General features: G+C 41.4%; 1 protein-coding gene across 1 annotated transcript in view; it reads right to left on the bottom strand.

The window, feature by feature from the left end:
• The window catches only part of PTPRG (protein tyrosine phosphatase, receptor type, G), a gene marked incomplete at its 5' end in the record, with an annotated part of 319745 nt that overhangs the window by 19648 nt on the left and 277816 nt on the right, over positions 1-22281 (bottom strand). Inside the window, 2 exons of the mRNA XM_009329498.1 lie at positions 7678-7769; positions 20404-20495. Of these exons, the coding sequence (XP_009327773.1) occupies positions 7678-7769; positions 20404-20495 (184 nt within the window). The remainder of the gene's footprint in view (positions 1-7677; positions 7770-20403; positions 20496-22281) is intronic.

Below are 22281 nucleotides of genomic sequence, written 5' to 3'. Positions count from 1 at the left end.
CTAAACCACAGGCTCACCCCACCAGACAGTAAGGCAGAAGTTAACATTCCTTTGTTATGAAAGTCAAGGTGGTTGTCTTTCATCAATGCACAAAATGCTGCAAGAAGACAAGAAGGCAGCCCGTTATCTACGCCTCTGTTCAGAGTATTATTTACCCTTTGGCAGAAGAGGACAGCCCGGTGTTAATAAATATCACCCTGGAGAAAGTTCCAAAAAGTCACCATCCTAATTATGCCATTTTATCACATTTATGTATATTACGTATTTACTTTCCCAGCATTTTCTATTGCTTATGCAACGAACACCCTGCGATTTCTAAATCTTACTGGCTACCAAGTCCTTCATTTGCATTTAAAACATCACCATGATTATATTATTACTATTACAACTTAAGTTTGCAGGCAGGCCACCAGCTCAGGTCTGATACCAGGCTGCTTGTTGCAGCCTAAACAAACTCCTCTCCAATTAGCACAAAACTGCTTCTGGCACCTTGGAGTAGGACAGATAGTGTCCATATCACCACATCCATAATTCATCCACAAACTTTTCAGCTCTAGAGTCTTTTCTTTGGCTTTCCTTAATCCCGCTTAGTCTCTTCCACTGGCGGCTGTCTAGCACACTGCTGCTCTTCATGTTTAACTTTGCAGAACACATTACTGTCCAAAGATGAATGGATACAGGCTCTTATTCTGTCCTTTCAACTTATCATTGACAACCCAAGAAACCAAAGTACATGGTTTCAATTGACCGTTAGTTACTGTAAAAAGTGTTCTAGTCTATGCTATTATGGCTAATTTACCTTTTAATTATATTGTCCATGCTAATGCTAATTGGAATTTGATACACCCAGGTTTAACGACCCATTTTCATTGCCTTTCTGAAACAAGTTACAGATTAGTTTCTTCTAAACTTCAAAGAATTTCCATTTAAGTGTAAAATCAAACTGCTCCAGTGTCTTGCTGGCAATATAAGGTTCTGAGCAAGAATTTTAGCTACAGTGACTGAGCAGGAACTCGGTCTCTTGATTTGGCCTTATGCAGTGTGCTGTTGTTTCCCATTACTTCAGTCTGATGTCCTAGCAGGGGCTGAACTGTGAAAGCCTATGAATAGCAATGAGGAGGAATCATGAACAAAGAAAAGATCCTAATCTGAAGGACTAAATTAGAGAAGATCCATAGCTCTGTTTTGATATTATTGTTGTATTTTTCAGCATGAAAGCAGCTAGTTCATCCACCCCTAAAATAATTTTTGACCTATTATTTTAATCCTGAATTAGAGAATTCTGTGGTAGTGCTCTTGCTGTTTGTTTTACCACAGCAAACATGAAGATGGCACACCAACAGAGAGAGCAGACAGTATTTGAAGTTATCCCACAGGAACAGTGTAGATTTTTGCGATAATTTCTCACTAGTATTAACTCTCCGACGGCACTCAAGAGAGAGGTGAGCTGGGGACAGCCTAGAAAGCAGGGGAAAATAAACCAAAAGGACTCAACACAGGAATAACAGTGGAGGAATCATGAATAGATAGCTGAAAATTCATGTAAATGAATGAGAGAGGAGAGCATGGTGGAGGACCGTTTGCTTGCGGTATCCTGCCCTTCATTAGGCAGGGAGGTGTCAGAGCCTGACCGAAACCTTGCATTTGCCCGTGTGGGGCTATGGCTCCTCCGAGCGGGGCTTCCAGGCAGAAACTTTGGGTATGGCTGCGGTACTGTGGTTAGTAACAGAAAGCCCAGGTATCTGAACTTCTTTTATTGCTTCTCTTCAACTTTATCTCTTAATTCACAATGCCCATTTCTTAGGGTAGGTCAAGCGGTGAGATCAGAATCGAGAACTCCAGGAAGACCGTCTTCTGCAGCAATCCTTCCTCCTCCAGCTTCACAGCGCTGCTTCCCTTTGGTTTCAGTGCAGCAACGCACAGGCTGAGAATACCTCTAATTATGGCAGTTTTGGGCCAGGGTTATAAAAATTTCCCAGTGCAGTAATGTCTGCTAGCAGCATGCTTTTGAAATGGCATCTTTCTACTGCCAAATTCCTTGGTGTAGATGCAGTTATAAGCATGTGTCTGGTGTAAGCTGTGTCTAATCTGTAAGGGATGCCAGTATAACTACACAGTGTTTTTAGTGTCTCAAGAAATGTGTGAAGTGCAGCATTATCTGTCTTCAATGCAGCCCTTCGCTAGAGAATAGCATTCTGAGGTCACCGGCTAAGAAGAGCTAGTGACCCCTGCCCCAAGCAGCAGCAACCATGAGAATAACGTTAGCAAATCCCTGCCACATCGCTGAAGATATAGATTTATGTTACTTTCTTACATTTCAGGACATTTAGAAGAAGGTGCCACTGGAGTATAAAGATATTTTCAATTTATGTGATGAGGGAGCTAGACAGCCTGCCTCCAAGTTCAGCGAGCCTGTTCAGACTCCAAATTGGCAATGAATCATTACACTCACACGGCCACAGGCAGGAGAGGTCTGCGGAGATTGCATTCACCCACTCTAATCGCTCCCGCAGCAGCACTGACCAACCCACTCCAGAATTAGGGAGGAGGGAAATGAAATTGTCTGATCTCAGAAATCCAAATCCAAATACTGTATTATACTATAAAAAGTCACAGTTAGCTTTGGGGATGGAGGGTGATTTCTTGGCTTAGTGTTCCTTTCTTAGAGCAAAAGGACACGACTACTCAAAAAACTTCCTGTGTTATTCCAGTAACCGGCCAAGGGGAGGGAGTGAAAAGCTTTACTGTGGGAGGTGGCACTTCACACTCTTTTTGATACAAGAATTTGGAGGGTGCTTGCCCTATATAGTCAGGCTATCAGGAGAACAAAAGATGACAAATGTGACATCAGTTTTTAAAGTGAGACCCAGAAGGGATTTCAGGCACTACAGCCCACTCAATCTGACTTCTCTGTGGGGCAAACTGCTAGACGCTGTAATAAATAGCAGAGCTAGTGAATGCCTCTAACACGCTGAGGAGAGGTCCCTGAAGGAGTCCCTAGGTAAGAACAGTCTGGAAGAGAATAGCATATTGGGATTTCCAAAATGTTTGTGAAATGCCTCTCAGAAAACATTACTTCAAAAACTGATCTGTCTTGGAGCAAAAGGAAAACTTGCCTTGTATACCAACAGTTTGAAGGTGGGACTCACCACCCAGGAATTGTCAGTGTTCGGATTTCACCAGTGGGACCTTATGGGGACCTAATCTATTCATAAAAGGACTGCAGAAGAGACAAAGTGTGTTTATGATACAAAATTATTCAGGATAATTAGAACAAAAGCCATTTATGAAAGGAAGCAGAACAATCTCACAATACTGAGTGACTGAGTGATAAAATGGCAAAGGAAATTCAGTGTTGATAAATGCAAAGCAATGTACTTGGGAAAAACAACCTTAACTATACATACATACTGACAGGTTCCCAATTCGCTATTGCCATTCAGTGACGAGACCTTGGGGTCACAGCTGATAGTTTTCTGGAGGTGTCAGCTGAGTGCTCAGTAGTTGTTAAAAACAAATAGTATGTTAGGAAGGAGGAAAGTAATAGAAAACCAAACATAAAACACCACTGTGCTCCCGCAGAACTCTGCAGTAAACCCACTGATTAAATACTGTGCACAGTTTTGGCCTTCCCATCTCGAAAAGGATATGGTAAAGGAAGGAAAAAAGGTATAGAGAGAACAAGTCACCGTAAGTCTAGAATGGCTTCCTCACACAAACAAATTAAATAGTTTAGACTTCTTCAGATTTGAAAAGAGATGATTAAGGGGGAATATGAGGGAGACTGACAAAATCATGTGAGGCATTTAAGTGAACAGGGATGTACTTTGTAATGCAAAGACTAGGAGGCACCAAAAGAAGTTATTAGGCATGAGTTAAAAGCAAAAGAAAGTCCGTTCTTGTGGAACAAATTGTAGAATTCATTGCCATGGGATGCATTGGACAGCAGAAGTCTAGAAGGGTTCAAGAGGCAATTAGAAATTTGTTGAAGAAAGATCTATCAAAGTCTATTAAACATAATGATGCCAAGAAAATCTCTGGCTAGACAAGGAATAGATATAATCTCTGGCTCAGGAAGCCTCTCAGTCTCTGCTCAGTCTTGCCACCAAACCCTACCCCAGTGCTGCCCTGTAAAAATGTGGTACCTCACCCTGTATGCCATAGCAAGAGGGTGCTGGAGCTGCCCGAGAGCAAGCCAAAGAACCTCCTTGAACTTTTTTCAGTATTAGGTTGAACAAATTCCAAGGTGGAATACAAAGAGTTATATCAGAGACCAGCACTGGTGATGCAGGATCCTGGACTTTACTTTAAAAAGCTATTTGTTGTTCAGTATTAAATTGAGCCTTATATTTCTAGTTTATATCAAAAATTGAAAATTCATAGGACTCAAAGGAAATCTTAACAATTCTGTATACACAAGAAAGCCCAGCTATCACCAGACAATAAAGCTGACTACTTGCACTATGATTACCCAAAGGGAATAAGGATTCATTTTGGATGTACTTTCCAAGGAAAGATTTGTGAGTTTGAAGCCCTTTTTTCCTCTGCACATGAAACGCTTCCTAAGCACATTCACAAAATATTTAGCTGTAATTACAGCTCATTTTAAGAGGAGGAGGGAGTATTCACACAATTTACTTTCAAAGGAATCTTCTTCCTGTAAAAACCAACGCGCTACAACCCCAGAACACGCTGCCAAAAACACAAGAAGAGACTTATACCAAAAACTAGCAATGAATGGAGAATGTTTACCTTCTACATAGGGCAGAGTATGTGTGTGCCTAGCTTAGTCTTTCCTTTCACAGGTTCCACCATAAAACCTCCTGCCACAGAAATTTCTGAAGAGATTTTTGATCCTTTTTTCCTTTAAAAAAATCCCATGCGCTGGCTATCTTTGGGAAGATTTATTTGTTCTGTAGTACTGATCACATTTTCTCAGCATCTCCTTACCATCCTCTTCTCTCTTCCTTTTAGATGTAAAAAGCAGATTTTTTTGTAAAAAGCCCATATGACTGCAGAACCTAATACCTCTTTTCAGAAGTTCCCCAGGCATGAAGGGGTTGGAGGTGCATTATTGACGCATACTGCCCAATCCCTCAGCATGTGATCTATTGGGTATTGGCACTCAATCCTATTTCTGCTAAAGCAGCAAGACCTCATGACAAGAAGTTCATGCTGCTTTTATTTTGTTATGTGCAAGAACGGTAACAGATGCCCATGGCAGAAAGTTAGAGAGGTGTGGGCAGACAGTATCTGGTCCCAGATGAAGTCTGCTGGCACAGTGGCAACCTGCTAACCTATTTGAAACAAATTTGAGTGTGCGTTATGAACTTGCACCCACCCTGCACTTAGCATGATGCGGCTACGCACCCAAGGCTAGCAGCCTGGTAACACCAGATTTTGTTTCAGCTGGAATCCTACTGTTCCTCTATAAAACATTAGCTAAGTCTTCACTCTAGGTGGCAGATACAATTCCAGCACATACACCATGGCTGGATCTGACCGGACGTGAGAAGTTACAGCACTAGCCACTTCCAATAGCTGCTGTATAAATGTAACCTCAGGCTCCTCTATCCCTCAGCCACTTTCAAAACTGGGATTCTGATCTCTGAGTCAGTTGAGGCACTTGAGAAACATTTTACCTACAGGGTCTGTGAAAAAACCTGGGTTTCACTCTTCTGTCCCATCACTGTGAACCATAAGGAAGAAAATCAGGCCCACGAGGCATCAGCAGGGCAGAACATAAGCAATGAAAGGGAGCCGGATGGCTTACCCCAGATAGGGAGCGTCTTGTTCCTATTCCTTCTCCTTACTCTCAGAGGAGATTTCATTTACTCTTTAGGAAGCTGAGTCCTCAGCTACGGAGAAATACGTCTGGCGTAGCTATACTGACTTCAAAGGAGACACTCCAAATTTTAAGCTAGCACGGAGAACAGAGTTTGGCGTGTGCAGTGCAGTTGGAGGAGTTTAACTTCCCTTCAGAGGGGACCCTGTGCCCCCCAGAACAGGACTAATTAGCCAAAGCCATCTCTCCGACTGGCTGCCACGGCGTGGCACGCGCAGCAGGGAGCTCCAGGAGGAAGGGAAAAAATAGGGCTATTAGAGCAGTGTTTTTCTTTGCTAAAACACAGGCGGAAGGTGTCCAACATTTGTTAATAGCAGTGATTTTGCGACAGCTGAAGCAAAGCCTGCTTAAAGCCAGACCAAGTTTACAGATGTGTTGCTGATTATTTTGAATAATTAAATGGTGTAAAACCCAGCTGTGATGAATAGCACTGGGGTTGCAATTCATAAATAATTGAGAAGAGTGAGTTGCATTTGATCATCCTGATCAAATTCTACTCTCTGGAGAATAAATGTTTGTCCTGAATACCATCAACATTGTTAAATGCCTCAATATTCCTGCTCAGCCATCCAGCCAGCAGTCAATTGAACTAAATCACTTTAACACCTTACACATTTGCCTTCCTCATGAATACAAAATGTTTCTAACTTACACGATGGTTTTTGGGCATCAGACAAAGCAGCCACTCTTTATAGACAGTAACCAAACAGCAACAATAAATGTTTTAAATGATCCCATTAAAAACAATTCCTGCATACAGTCTTGTCTTTACTGCAGTAAGCGAAGAAACCGTAGCTATTAGGCCACCTATTTTGGTTCATTGCCTTGTTTGTAAGCAGAGCTGCCTCTCTGGTTCACATGCAGCACACAAACACACCTCCTTTTGCCGGTGGGGACGTCAGTAGCACAGCTCCATGCAATTTCCTGGGGCTCCTCCCGCTTCTCAATACTTTCAAAAGTTCAGCAGTGACTGTGATTAGACTGAATGAAATAAATGCCTAAAAACTAGCCAGAGAATATTGACTTGAGCTTATTAGGGCCTCACTCTGCAGCCCATGCTCATACTGTGTGATGTTTACCATGCTTGCACAATAAGGGTTTGGTAACCCAGAGGTGGAAAACTACTTTCACTTCATTGGAATTATCTCCAATTATAGCAGATTTGCAGGTCAGAATCTGTCCTAAACAAGTAACAAGATGCAAACTTTTAGTCACCTTAGGTAAATACTACCAGCTAAATCCTGAAGCCTTTCTTCTTGGTTTTACTGGAACAAAATAACCGAGGACTTCAACAGCAATCTTTCCTGGCTGAACAGAGGGTGAACAAGGGCTCCAGGAACTGACCCATAGTTTGGGTTTTCATAAAAGACCTGTTCTAGTACTCTTACTCATAGCGAGCACTATTGTACTCCTTTTGGGCTACTCAAGGGGTATGTGACTTCTCAGTGTGACTAAGAGGAGCAAATTCTGGGCCAACAAGAGTAAAATAAGCTGCAGATTATAAGAAAAGCCCGGAGTTAAAAATGACTGCTTGTATCTTCTTGTCATTCCTGGGGGACTGCAGGCAGCTTTTCCTATTTAGTAAAAACCTACCTAGGAGGGTCTCCCCTTAAAGGCACCAAATCTGTGGTGGTTAGAATCATCTGTAAATGTCCAGTCCTACATTGCTCATATCTGGTGGCAAATTGGTATTTCCCTAGTTCTTCTGATACCTTTGAGCATTGCATTTACCTGACATGACAGCATTACACAGATGTTGCACGGTCCCTAAGTATTAATACACAATTAACTTTAGGAAAACAACATTTTATTGGTGGATTATTAAATCGTACCTCAAAGTCTTCCGAGAACCCATGCTGGTTATTAGAATATAGCTCACTGATGTGTTTAACGAACTGCTTGACTGGAATTGCTTCCATATCATCTGTAGAAAGAGAGAGATATTCAGAGTTGCTATTTGTCTCATACATAAAACTTCAGCTACAAACTCAGGAGAGAAAGTCTTCACTCAGTATCGCTTAGATCTGAGTTCCCAGGGGCACAGCTAGTTCAATATGTGATAATAAGAAATCTGGATGTATCTGGCCAATTTTGAGGTAAACTCTTCATATTACATTTCTAATTCTAAGCACTGCAGTTATGAATACTGAGAGTCTATTCCCCACAATGATAATTTACAAAGTCCAACTGAAGTTCAAGGATTGTTTATTTCTTGTTTGCAGTTTGAAGATGGCTGTGGACGGGATGAAGAGGCCTCCTCTGCTTCCACATTGTATAAAAAGAACAGAAGAGACCCAAAATATGAAAGTACAGTTGACAATTGCCCCCAGTAAGTTTTTACCAGTCTGAGCAGACACAGGCTTTTCTCCTGAAAGTTATTAACTTTTTCCTTTTACACAATGATGCAGAATCCAAATGGACTTATCATGAAACTGCCTCTGAGCAAAAGAACAGGCAACACAACACCTACACTAATTTGAGTTCTCTCTCATGCCAGACACTGTTCATAACATTGAATATGTATTCCCCTGGACCATTTGTTCTTGCTCAGCACAGTGCAAATTCCACCCAATATACCAATAAATCACCCACAGACATTTTCTTAAAAGAAAGAAGTCAAAGGCTTGAATTGAATTAAAGACAAACAAGACTGCTTCGAGCACCTGGGACTCCGGACAGATTCTAATAAAGCTGGGGGGTAGGATGGCTGCCTTATTTCTCTCTCTTTCTCTCTCTCAAAAAAGGCGTAGATGTTGTTACAACCACCGCTGCAGTTGGTAGAAACACTGTGCTTGCCAAGATTCATTAGTTAATATTTTGAGTCTGGCATTTAGAAAACGTAAATTGCTATACAACTGTGATTACTTTCAGCATGTGAAATAATCTATTGCCTGTTGGCTACTATTGTCTGATTGCGTGATTTTATGGCAATACTCTGGTATTTATATATTCCATTTAATATTCTTCCGAAGATCGCATCCAGTTTATGTTTACTCCCAGTAATTCAGTGGTGTATTTTTGCTCCCATTTAGCAGCCATATGGTTTGGTACTACAGCTGCATTATAATCTGGATTCTTTTCCTTTTAAACATCTACATTGTGATAGAAAAAATCCAAATATTTCTACAGATACTTAGCAAAATTTAACGATAAATAAATAGATGTGACATTTACTGTATTCAGAGTGAAAGATCTTTGGCAGCTAAAACCTCTAAGCTGTCACATATGCTTTTCTTAGCAAAGGGTATGAAGATCTGTGTGTGTAAATGAGGTTCTACTTTGGCAAGAATTTTATAGATCCCTGACAATCTGATTTCTTTCCGTTTGATGGCAGTTAATATTGACCATGTCATTACTTCTCTACTCTTTTTTTATCTGGTAACGCTCTAAGGTGGCTTTTTGCATCCATTGACATTTTCAGATCTCAATCAGCTCTCTTCTATTTTATTTACAAGAGCCAATTGTTAAAGATATGTTTGCAATCTGATCACCTCCCAGTACAGTAATGCTACTTTAATTAACCACATGCTCATTTACTGAATAATACAGAATTCAAAACATTTGACAAGTGTATGCTCGTCTTAGCAAAAAGCTGCAGTATGCAGAAATGCTGGCACTTTATAATATTTAAGTGATAACATTTATTCTATGTAATATTGAGAACATCATCATCTCATAACAACATTTGTATTAATATTTTTGCAGCCAAGACACTTGAATGGAATGATCTATAGGAACAGCAGTCAATAGCGAGAGCCTGTAAAACAATCTTTCCTCTCCTGAAAAGTAACCCATACATCCTAGATTTCCTTGAAAATAACTTGTGCTACGATAGCAATTTCACATACTTTCACAAGAAAAGTTCCATAGTTATCATTTGTTTTTTTTCTTGAGTAGTCTAGCTCAACTGAGCCCGACCGAGATCAAGGATTCAATGCAGCAGACCAGTGTGTCCAATTTAATTTTGCAGAAGGCAGAATTTAATTTTAATTGTGATCTGTGAGCCAAAAAATACATTAGAGATAACATGCTCTCTGGTCCATTGAATTCCCACCAATTTCAAGGATGGGTCTGCACCAGAGATCCATGGCAAAATATGGTTAGTTCTCTTTTTATGATCATCACTGCATGGTGGCAGTATGTCTCCACCTTTATAGCCACTGCTAATTCACTTCTCTGTTGTTCACCATCCTCTATTGTTTCTCCTCCCTTTTTTCTCTTCTGCATTTTCACTTCCAGTTCCCTCCAGAAACCTTAACCCAATGCAGTTTCTCACCCTATTTGATTACATGGGCAACAATTAAACATTAAATAAATTAAATAGGCAATACTGTTGACATATGAGCTCACGGAGTGAGAGGGAGCTTATGCTGCTGAAGCTGCCCATAAACTCAGGAAAACCATGTTCAAGCAAATGTAATCGTTTCATATTTGGAAGATTAAAAGCAGAACCACAAATGTTAGAAACTCAAAAGACCGCTTATGATTTCCAGCTTTCAAACTGCTGGGATAACGTGGTCCTGCTGACCACGCAAGACCTGGAAGCTACTGCGCGGGGGCCAGGCGGAGGCCACCCCTTGAGGGCCACGCGCAGCCCACAGGGGACAGGCATCCTGCAGCTGGGCAGGACGTGGCTGCTTGCCCCCTGCTGATCGCCACAAGAAGGAGCTGTACGTAAGATATAGTCTATTACACTAACCCATGGAACAGAAAAGCGTTGAAGTAATTTGGGCCTGTATTTTTCTATTCATGACCTCCAACTCCAAACTCCCACCCAGAACACAAGTTACTTTACCTGGGGTACATGCAGGCTTAGCCACAGGCAGCTTGCCGGACCTCTGGTAAAATATGGGCTAATATACTCGGCACTCTTGAATGATGTCTGCTCTGATGTTATCTGAAGATGGCTGTGACCTTCTCTAAGAAAACCAACAGGTGTAGCTAGATGCAGAGAATATGCTTTTCCTTGCACTACTGTCAGTCCAAAGGCTTTGGTTAAGCCTTTTTTCCATCTTAAGACAAATAGACTTCAATGACTATAATTCTTTTAGTCGATTGAAGAGATTAATGGAATCCTATAATGGCTAATTAGGAGCTCTCATAGTTGTTCTGCGCATATTCCCTTTTGCACCATAAACTTTTTCCCATCCAGAAGCTAGAGTGACATTTGATATTGTCAGTATGGTGCTTACATTTTGCAAGACCTACACATTATTCAAAGAGAAGAGGGAAATGTTTTAATAACATACCTTCACCTCTAACACTGCAGATATAATTACAGTTCTGTCTAGCTTGGGTTTAGCCATCTGTTTTATCAGTGTCAGTAAAGTGATCCTGGATTTACGTCACTACAAAATATGAGCTGAATCTGGCATCATACTAACATACTAACCCTTTGTGTTATGCAGAGAACGAAGTAATCTTAGATGGACAGGGGCAAAGGTCTCCAGAACTTTAAAATAATTGCATATATATTTATTATTATAACTAATATAACTAATAATAATTTCTTTATAATCAGACACTACTGAAGCTGACAGGTGGGAGTATGTTTAATTACTATACTAGATATTTAACACTTTGGTGGAGTTCCCATCTTCAGTCGCTGGTCCAAGACAAGTGTGGTCCCCAAACCGAAGGGGACCACAATGGAGCTTACCTGCCACAAAGGAAGAATGCCAAGAAGAAAGTCAAGTTTGTTTAAAAAAATGATAGAAGAGGGAAACCTTCACTTACACCTCATTTTCTAAGAAATGGCAATTGACAGTGCAGAATACTTAATACATTCTGTATTCAGAAGGGAGCCACCTTCAAAAGAAGCCCAAAGTGTACAGAAGCAATAAAGTTAGAACAGGGTTATATTTAAAGTTTGGATAATTAGTAATCCTACCAGGGCAGATTTTCACCTATCTCCCACTTAATAAGGTGCCTTTGTAATGTTAAAGCAATAGGGGCCAATTTAAAAAGAAAAATGGGATATCGTATCAGAGGTAGCATTTCCACATAATAAGATCTCAGATTCATTTTGATCCATTTACAGCCTGAGAGCTCACCGGATAGTTTAGTGGCATTGGATTGAAATAGATGGTTTTGGGTCAGGAATTAATCCAGAAGGTCAAAACCAAAGTGCTTCCTCATATTACCTTTGTCTAGTTTGGAGTTTCGGTGTTTCTGAAGACCAGATGTTTGACACACATGAAGAAGTCTTGGTAAGAAAATTCTCCCATGTCTTTCATTCTGTTTGTAAATGCTTTCTGTTTTTCAGCTATTATCTTACCCAGCCTACTAAATGCAATACACTCCTTGTATCTTATGCCTTACTTTTAATGTGAAAGCTTATTCCATTTGTTTGTTAGTCACTGCATTTCAGTCTCTCATTTGCAAAGCCACCTGGATTCATGTGCCATAGCTGTCACGTGGCTTGGCCCATCTGCTCCAACAGCAGCCACTTACTGCACTGCTCAGCAACCCTGTGCCATCCCTTGCATCTCAGAAGCACCTCCATCACTCCTCTGCGTGCTCTTCACAGCTGGCTTCAGCCAAAGGACGAGGGGATTCTCCCATTCCCTTCTCCCTGCCTGCGGGGCTGAGCAGTGAACTGAATCAGCCTGCTGATCTGGCTGATGACTATAAGAAAGGATTAATTGATTTGTGGGGAAGGGGAGGAAGGATTAGTTGTCAGTGGGGTAGATGGGTTGATCCTACTCATTAGCATGAAGAATAGCGAAGTGACAGGGAAACTGCCCTTTCTGAAGGCAGCACAACCTAACCTGGCTTATGACAACCATGAAACCAATGACGTTGTTAACAATGTTAATCCTGGAGAATCCACTCTCAAGAGCGTATACTCACAGTTCTCATCTTCTGCAAAAAAGTTTTATTGATTGGAAAGAAATACCTACCAGTAGGATCATAGTAGGACTGGATTTGACCTCTTAACTCACTGAAAAATAACATATCTAACAAATGTTTTCCCATATCCGTAGCAAACAAGCACCTTTCTGTCCCCAGCAGCACTCAACCCTGAGATGTCGATTCATCTTCCACTCTCTTATTCTCCACTGCTGGAGAGAACATTGAATGCAATCCCAGGATTATTTTTTTTAATATTTATTTTATGGTTAACCACATTCAGTGGGGTTCATGGATTTTTATTTTTTACAAAGAGGGATGGAAAAATTCTGCAAGCAGCTGGAATACCTAGCATCAATATTTACAATGCATATTACTTAAAACTAAGTCTAACAGCCATTCCATAAGCTACAGTATGTATCAGAGAGAAGGCTGCAGAGCTATAGCAAAAGCTTGCCTTCACATGCAGCACTGCAGCAGAAGTAACCATGTGGAGTGCGATTCTAACAGATTAATTTCCACAACGAGCAATGGGGCACTTGTAGCACAGATTTAAATAGGATCCATGCAGCTGTACCATGCAATATGAGAGTGCACACAACACACAGTACTAAATGGGGATGTAAAGCCCAAATATGTCTGTATTTTGTCTGTCTCTAGAAAAGTGTCTGATCATAAAGAATATTGCAAGGATTAATAGCACACCCTTGGGTAAAATTCTGCCCCAGTAGAGGTTTCTTAGTATCAATTCCACTAAGGTCAGGTGTCCACCTCTGCAGAGAAGCTTAGACAAAAACCTCTAAACCTACAGACTGAGCATATACTCCAAAGTGCACACACTTACAGGGACCAGAAACTTCACATGCAGCTCAAATTTTGGCACTGATTGCATTTGAAATGTTTGAGCAGACAACTCCACAGCCGGATCCTGCCCTAACTCACACGAATACTGGACTGCAGGAGTAATTCCACATGTAAAAGAGGGCGGTGCCCAGCTTTCTTCAAACCATTTTAGTTTTAATGTATTTGAATTATACACATTTATATAGTCAGAGCCTTCAATTCTGCAGTATACTGGCTTTCCTTGCTTAACTATTTAAAATAAGAATGCAACTGAAGCCATTGTATTTCATTTGGAATAATTAATTTTTCTGACTGATCATATTGCTTGCTGTATAAAAAATGGCCAGAAATAGAAGAATAGTTTTATTTGTATAACATGAGTATCAATTCATTTATGATAAAACAAAGTAATTAAAAAAACTTTAATATTGAGAAGGTGTCTGCTTTCTCTGGAGATCGTATCTGCATAAATACTAAAAAGGCAATACAGTAGGTTTCATTCTAGGAGATCAAACTACCTGCTGAAGCCCTTCAAGGCTGGCATCCTCCTGAAGTCACTGACCTCAGTAATTATGACATATTATAAATTAAGATAAATAATAAATTACTAAGAGTTGATTATTGGGGTCACTATTCCTCATTAACGCTCACATTTTTGTAATCATGTGTTTATGAAGTACTGTTTTTAATAAAAACCACCTTTCAAAGTGAGGAGGCACGGAAAACACTTTGAATACATTTGGAAGTCCTGGATAGGTGGGCATACTGAAAGAAAAACAGAAGTCCTTTCAGCAAGATAATTACTATCTATTTGTTATAATCAAGTCAAATGAACACAAGGGCAGGTTTCTGATAAAGGGGAGACAAAGGAAAAAGCAGAATATGAAAAATCACCTGTGTAATATTGCAGCTACATTCATCTCTCTTGCTTCAAGATTTAATCTACTACAATGCTATTAGCCATGTGTCAGTCAGGAATATAAAGATGTTAATGATAAAATTTTATATGTGTCAAAATAAGAGCTCAGTTTAAATCTGCTTGTACAAATCTTAGATTAGGTTATCATTAATTATAAATATAATAGCAATACACTTCTTCCTTTTAAGCAAAAAACCAATTTCAGTCCAAGAGAAAGAAATAATGTGAATTTTCCCTTAGCACAGACATTAAACATGATCTTACTTGGTATTGCCTGCTAAGGAACACAATTTTAATCTCACACATTTCCATCCTCAGGTCCCAGTTGTGCCATCAATTACATACATGCCTTGCATTACGTGCACATGGAGGTTCAGCTCCAGGGCTCTGCATCCCAGTGTGACACCTCTCAGAAAAGGATCTATCCGCATTTCACATGGCCACCACAAGAACATGGTTTTGGGTGATTTAGCCAACTCCCGAGGCCTCCATTACAAGTACCATGATCAGATATCATACCATAAATTTTTCAGTGTACTGCAGGAGCAGGGCTGGTAGCAGAGAAAAAGGAAGGTGGATGTTCCCTAAAATACCTTGATATTTTCTTGGCTTCAGAGGACGGCTGTGTTTGCAATATTGTATTCATGAATTTAATTGAAGTTGAAGATAGGTACAATTCACAATATGGTGCTGGAACATAAATCCGCAGGGAGCAGAAAGCAGAAATAAAGTCTTAAACAGCTGAGGAGCACTACCTCTGTGCTCAGCGAAGAGCTTCATGCCCTTGAGAAATAAGTCCTCAGCTACAGTTAGCACATTTCCCTATACCTCGCCAGTCTCTAGCACAGAGGATCACTGTGCTCAGTACACTGTCACTGCAGTGGTCGCAGAGGTGTCCTGGTGCTCTGCTCTTTAGCTCTTGGGATGCAGCTCGAGACAGCTACATCTTAGCAGGAAACAGTAAGATACCAAGCCTCTGCTGGGAACCTGCAGTTGCCTTGTCAAATGAGATACCTCTTGTTACAGTCTCTTAATAGAAACAATTTGTCACAGGGTGGATGCCACCAGAAGATATCAGAACTGCAGGAACTCCACTTGCAAAAACCACATCAAGTCTAAGCACTGACGTTCGTCAGGAAAGGTTCAAGGCAACCATGGTTATTGAAGGAATAAGGAAGAAGGTTTCAAAATTCTGCAGAGATTTAACAGAAGCTAAGAGTTGGACTCTTGATGGGACTCCTTCTTGTAACCATGAGAAGACAGAGCGAAATGAAGGAAGGTCATGGCCGCACCGTCCTCCACACCCTCACATGACGACATGAGGTGGTCAAGACACCTTTTCACTGCAACATACTTGGCTACTGCACTATTCCCTGCGCTCATGCACCCACACTGACATTCTTGAAGAAGCATGAGAATGTTTCTCCATCAGATTCTGCCACTAGTTATTTTAAATATACTACTCATAAACTCCAGTACTAGTTAAAAAAATAATTTACTGCCATTTAAACCTAAAACTGCATGCACCTTGATCCAAGAACTGGGAAGTGCTCCTTAGTCTTGTAGTCTAGACACAGCTGAAATGACCAGCATCGCATCTGAGACATCTTACTTACACTAAAAATGGTGAAAGACATCTGGAATAATATGCTAAATGAATCAGCCGCATCAGCCAGCCATTCTGTTCTTTATGAGCCGTGTTTCTCTGGACTGTGGTCAAGACTACGCAGAGTTTTGAGTTTTGCTATAGGGTCAAGCCTCAACTATCTCTGCACTGATCTCAGAACAAGTCCTGCTGACAGCAGTGCCACAGCATCCATTGTGCCCATGGGCTGGGCATGGAACCAGTAAAGCCACAGCAAGCTCCAGAACAATGCACAATCCAAGAGCAGGAAAGCTCTGAAACAAAGGATAGGAGGAGGAAGGTAGAAGTAGAATTTGTGCTAGTTCCACTATTTGATGATATCTACGTTGCAGAGAGGTGCACTTCTTCACTGCTGTCGTGGAGCAGGTCCTGTGATGAGAACAAAGGAAAACTGATGGGGATGCATGTTGTTTTGCAGTGCTGAAAACATACAGGTCTGCAGCTATGACACTGCTGTTATTCTTACTTATCCAACTCTACTGAACAGGATCAAGTCCAGAAATGTTTTAACCAGATACTGACCCAGCTACGGAGAAAAAAACCCAAACAGGAACAGAAGCTGGTTTGCTGAGAAAGAGATCTTGCCGAGACCAAATGTTATAGCGAAGAGATCCAGGCAAAGATGATACGGACATAGCCAAAATTAACTGAGTGTGGAGGCAAAGAGAGAAGATATGGAGAAACAATTTTGTTGGGCTGAATGGCAGGGGAGTTTCAGAAATCTGCCATTGATTACAGATGCATTACTGTCAGGCACAAGGCTTATGTGAGTTTAGATTTATACCTCAGTTGTAATATCCAGTGGGTGACTCAGTTAATGATATCTCCTTTGTCCTGTGTTTCTCTAGATCAAGCAGTGCAGATAATTATGAATAATGGTAATGATTTGGGTCTCAGAGAAATTTGCACAGATAAGCACATGCCTATGGGTGATGTGGCTTCGTGCACAATAATTAAGCATGTACGCCATGGGAAGGGAAATAGAAAATGGGTAAAATCATTCTTTTACAAGAAGATTTTTTTAGATTTTGGACCGGAAAAGTTGTACTGTGTGCCTATTGCAGGTAGCTGGCAGATTGATTTTAGACTTCATAGACCTGAGAAAACAGAGGGTTTGCCTAAACAAGAGCAGAATGTGGTGCAGAAATAAACACAAAAGCCGCCTCTGAGTGTGCCGACACGTCATGGAGCAGAGCGGTGGCATGCAGAGACACCAGAGCCCACTTCTGAAAGCTCTTGAGCTGCATCAGGACGTTGCTGCGCCTGGCTCCCAGACACCTGGCAGAGCCATTCCACACCTGGGCCAGGACCAGCCAACCCAAACCTGCTCAGCTTCCTCCAACCGGCAGCTCGCTGCGTGCTGTAGATGGGCCCTGGCAAATCTACTAAACGTCTTCAGACACACTGCTCTAAATTGCCATCAGTGTGGCTGCTTGCACATAATTGAGAGTAGAAGTTGGTCTATTGAATTGTAGGAGGTGGATGCCTGGTTCCACAGGGATCTACTCAAATATCTTTTGTAAGGATAGGGTTTCACAAGTTAACAAGGTTACTTTGAAAAACTTGCTTTTGTGAAAATGCCACTTATATTTTGCTTCTAGGATCAACATGGCAAGTAAGACTTTCTCACATCCTCTGGCAGCTTCCAGAGGAAAAATTCAAAGGCTTATAATTTCATCAGTTGCAATCAGTTCAAAGGACAATTTTGTCATGTAATGTTTTTAAGGCATTTCAGTGGGCTGTCTATGTGGGAGCAGCAGCTGATGTCAGAGAAGAGTGTCATTTAGCAACAGGTACATGGGGGAAAACAGGCTGCTTCTACATCTCCAAACAAGGAAAATGTTTAGCAGAGCTTCAAGATCTTTCCAGGCAGTATCTCCCATCTTTGGAAAAAGCCAACATAGCTGGAATTTATCTCTACTAACCTTGAGCCTCATTACAAACTCCCTGTACACGTAACAGTTAATACACACACAGAGAGAAGAACTTCCAGAGGGTGATTTGGCTTTTGGTGGCCTCAATAGCTTTACTGTCAGTGCCAAGATCTTCCAGTTCATCAGTGCGTTCTCTCTCAAGACCTTCTGGCCATGATTCAGCTTCAGATTAAGGCACCTCCATTTGGATGTCTATATGGAGGTGTCTAAACGTCCACTATATCAACAAAAATCTTGTCATTAGATTGGGAATTCAAGGGGCTGGATTCACCTTTGCATCCAGCTAGACTAAACCTCTGTCTAAGGCCCAGTTCTTCACGTGCCTTAGAGCTCATCAGCAGTCCTTGCAGATTTTTAGCTACAAAGCTTCTCGAGGTGTCTTGCAGCACTTGCTCAGCAGGTGCCTTAATGTGCAGTGCCCATTATCAGGGGTGAGCCGCTCTTCCTTACTGTGCTCTAAGGAGCAGACCACAGTGTGCACTGCAGTGACGGTTGCATCATGTCAGTCCCAAGCTCCTGTGATCCAAAAGCTTGGCTTGCTCTAGTCATGCAAAGATGACCCGAAAAGGCAGTGTTGTTCTGTTCTCAGCCACTTGTTACATGCTAGAATGGCTGCTGGAGAAGCATTAGTGTATGTGCTGGCCTTATAGTACCTGCCACCTGAACAGTTTTAATGGAGCTTCTTCAGCCTATATTACAATTTATACGAATGCCGTCAAGTCTTTAATGGACTAACCATCAAAACATGTGGAATAGGGAAGGACCACTGTCTCAACAACACAGATCACAGCATGAGAACATGGAGCTTTCTGCTGGTTTCTTTATCTCCGAAAAATTTGTCTCAATTACAGTAAAAAAACCTTAACACCGGCCAAAGAGACTTCTCTCTGAGGGGAGAATTTCTCTCCTCCCACTGCCTTTGTGCTCGGAATCCCCCAGGTTTTCACGCCGCTTTGCACAGAGTCCAGGTTAGCCCACCCTTCCCTTCCTCACAAGCTCTAAAGAGGTATCACACGAGAGCAGGCATGGTGGGACCATCAAACTGACTGCCAAAAGCAGCCCCAACAGGGAAGTGCTCCTCCCGGTTTTAGAGTAGGAAGAACAGAGCTCTCCAACTATCTAGGTTCTTTTGTGAAAACTCATCGCAGGTGGTCTAAGACTAAAACCTCCTGTCTCATATTACCCTAAAGGAGAAGGAGAAGAAGGGTGGCTCCTTGCTAAGGAAGTGAAGCGGCCAGGACGTGCGTCTTAGTCTGCCACAGAAAGGAGCAGAGATGATAGCATGTTTTCTTTTATTTTCAGTGGCACAGCATCAGACTGCAAGGCCTAACATTTTCTGTGGGAATGTAATAGCTAACCTTTCATATTAGGTCCCATGGGTATTTTGAAAGACTCTGTCTAGAAAGGATAGTCACACATCTACTGAATAAAATCAAGGAAAATGTAACTGGGTTCTTTCATTTTTCTAGGACACGTTTCTTCAGTGTCTCAGAGATGGCTTTGAATGCTTTTTGGTAAAACGAATCTAATTAGCTGCAGATTGAATCCTAGACCAACGACACAAATTACAGAATATGACAAGGAAACGTAAAACACCTTGAAGTAACAAGTACAAGCATTTGACAGACTGAGGTCAATACAACATTTTGGGTATCTTAATTCTGCTTGTGAAACCGAGCGACATCAAACAAGGCAGTGGCTGCAAAGGCCACTGTAACACCAAGCTGCTCTCTGTCATCACTGCTTAAAGGGAGCTGGATCCTGCACTTAATAATTCCCAGGGGAAATGCCTCATGAAGAGAGAATAGCGCTAAACTCCGCTTCCAGCTTCACTCTCAATATAGCTGAGAGGAGAATTTGACCTTTGATAACTTGATTAATACCAAATTAACAGATGGCTTTGGACTTTACTTGAGATTATTTGCTTATCCCTGTGTCTCGCTTTCCTCCCCAAGACCCAGCAGACACCACCTCTGCACGCACTGAAAGTGGGGGGCAAGTCCCCCCGTCTTGAGAGAGCAGTGGAGCTGCATATCCCTCGTCTACAACCTGCCCTGATGGAGCAGCTAGTTTCACCCTGGATGCAATGCCTTAGTGTTTTTAAGAAGTGTTGCTTATGTTTTTGACATTTTACAAAGGTTATTCTGAAATTTCTATTAAAACAATGTGGGAGAGGTACCTATGGAAAAATACAGCATTGGCACTCAGAGCCCCATTGCAAAGCACCTTAAGTTAAATGAAGCAGCACTGATACAACAAATTTCTACCAAAACCCCATGATTTATCACAAGCATAACCTTCTCTTCCTTATGTAATTAAAACAGACTCCAAGTAGCACAAACACAGGAGATTAAGCCCGTCTTACCTGGAATAGGTATAATGGGAATACTTTCATTGGGGACCACATGGGGGGAACTGCTGTCCTCCACATAGAAATGGGCAGTCTGAAAACACTTTCTGTTAAAGGAAAAAGAAAAAAAATAGATTCAGGCTGTGAAAAACTGTCCTCTGAAAAAATAGCCGAAAACTTTTGCACATGTTCTGCTTCTCCATTTCTGTTCCATTTCTGCTCCATACTTTCAGACATTGTAGTTTTAAAACATCAATGCATGAAAACATATGTGCATTTTCTACAATTACAATCCTAATTCCGGATTCTGGTGTGCTCTAATTCATTGACATCTGACATCCACCCATCATAAATGCCTCTGTATATTATTGCTAAGTACTACTGAATATGAAATCACACTCACAAAAGTTAGTGGTTGCAAAACAGGTTTAAAATACATCATTCAGAAAGAAACTCTGCACACAAGAAACATATTCAGCATACAGTTCAACCCAAAATCCACCTGAGACGCTAGCATTTCCAGGGAAAATACACTTACTGTAAAAGTTTCTGCTGTGTAACAGCCGACAGACAGTAATACAGCATCTGAAACTGCTGCATGTCGTGATGTTCTGCTATCAAAGTTATCCTTCAAACATTACGGTTTTTTGTTTGTTTGTTTTTTAACACTACAGCCATATAACCCTCATCCCATCCTCCTCCTGCAAACTTGTATTACATATGCTGCTACAGAAAAATGCAATAGACACTTAGCTTGGGCCCTGGGACTCATCTCTAAAAAGGCCTATAAAGAATAGGAGAACTTAAATCCACCTGACTCTTTTTTACCTGTATTTAATGCAAAGCAGAGAGCACAAGCTGGTCATCACAGAAAAGGTACTGAGCAGAATAACATCAAGAGATCCAAGGAGATTCTGCATGGTGATGTTAACTGAGGCAGGGTTTTCCAACACCAGCGTCACTGCTCATTGCTGACTTAATGAGCTGCTTGAGGCTGGAACTGAATATTTAATGAGTCTTGCTTGGTGTGAGCAGCTATTGTGGCAGGAGAAGGGTCTGCGCTCATCTGTCGGGGTGCTTAACAACAGCTTCCCATTGCAGAAGGATCCCCCTCATTGCAGCCCTTAATGAACTGCTCCTCGACACCTGGGCAAAGTTTGCAGGCGGCCTTGTGAGCTGTGCCTTTTGTCAAGTTGCCGGTTCCTTTGCTGAAACATATTTGCACGTAGTGGCTTATAAGTTTCTGCCTTGCAGTCCGCTTTTCTGTAATTCGGGCATTGTGCTCTCCATAAAGAGCCCACTCCGCAGAGCCGGCTTTGCTGACATTGTCAAAGTAATTTGTGCTCCCTTTGTTTTCAACATCCATACATGGCAGAGAGCAAAAAAGTCACTGAAAATCAAACCACTCTCTTAGGCAAAACCAGAACCTAAAATAATTATGGGTGCTTGCTTTCTATGCATTTGTACTTTCTACCGCACAGTCACAGTGCTTTATAGCGCAAGCACATGCTATGGCAGCACAAATACAACTTAAGACAATACAGAAGCAGGAGAGAGCAGATTTCACAGCATGGAGTAATTGTCTCGGAGCAGCTTTCTATTTTCAGGCATGATGTCTTGCATTGTGCTGAAGTTATTTATTTAGTGAGTATGCTTTTGTTAAGAAACACCATAAGGTGAATTCACACACGAGGATGCAAGATGTGCAATAGTCTCACAGCATTTAAAAACATCGGTTGAACTCCCCCCACCTCACTTGCTCCCTGTTCTCATTTTTTTTTTGGCAGCCTTTATTTTGGACAAAGCACACCCTGGGGGCACGCAGCAGAATAAATCAGTCACTCATAAAGAAGAAACTATGAATATGAAACAGGAAAAATGTTCCTGATTTTG

The sequence above is a fragment of the Pygoscelis adeliae genome, unplaced genomic scaffold (genome assembly GCF_000699105.1).
Source record: "Pygoscelis adeliae isolate BGI_AS28 unplaced genomic scaffold, ASM69910v1 Scaffold148, whole genome shotgun sequence".
Lineage (NCBI taxonomy): Eukaryota > Metazoa > Chordata > Aves > Sphenisciformes > Spheniscidae > Pygoscelis > Pygoscelis adeliae.
The sequence above is the reverse complement of the archived record's forward strand: the minus strand, read 5'-3'. Positions and strand labels throughout refer to the sequence as shown.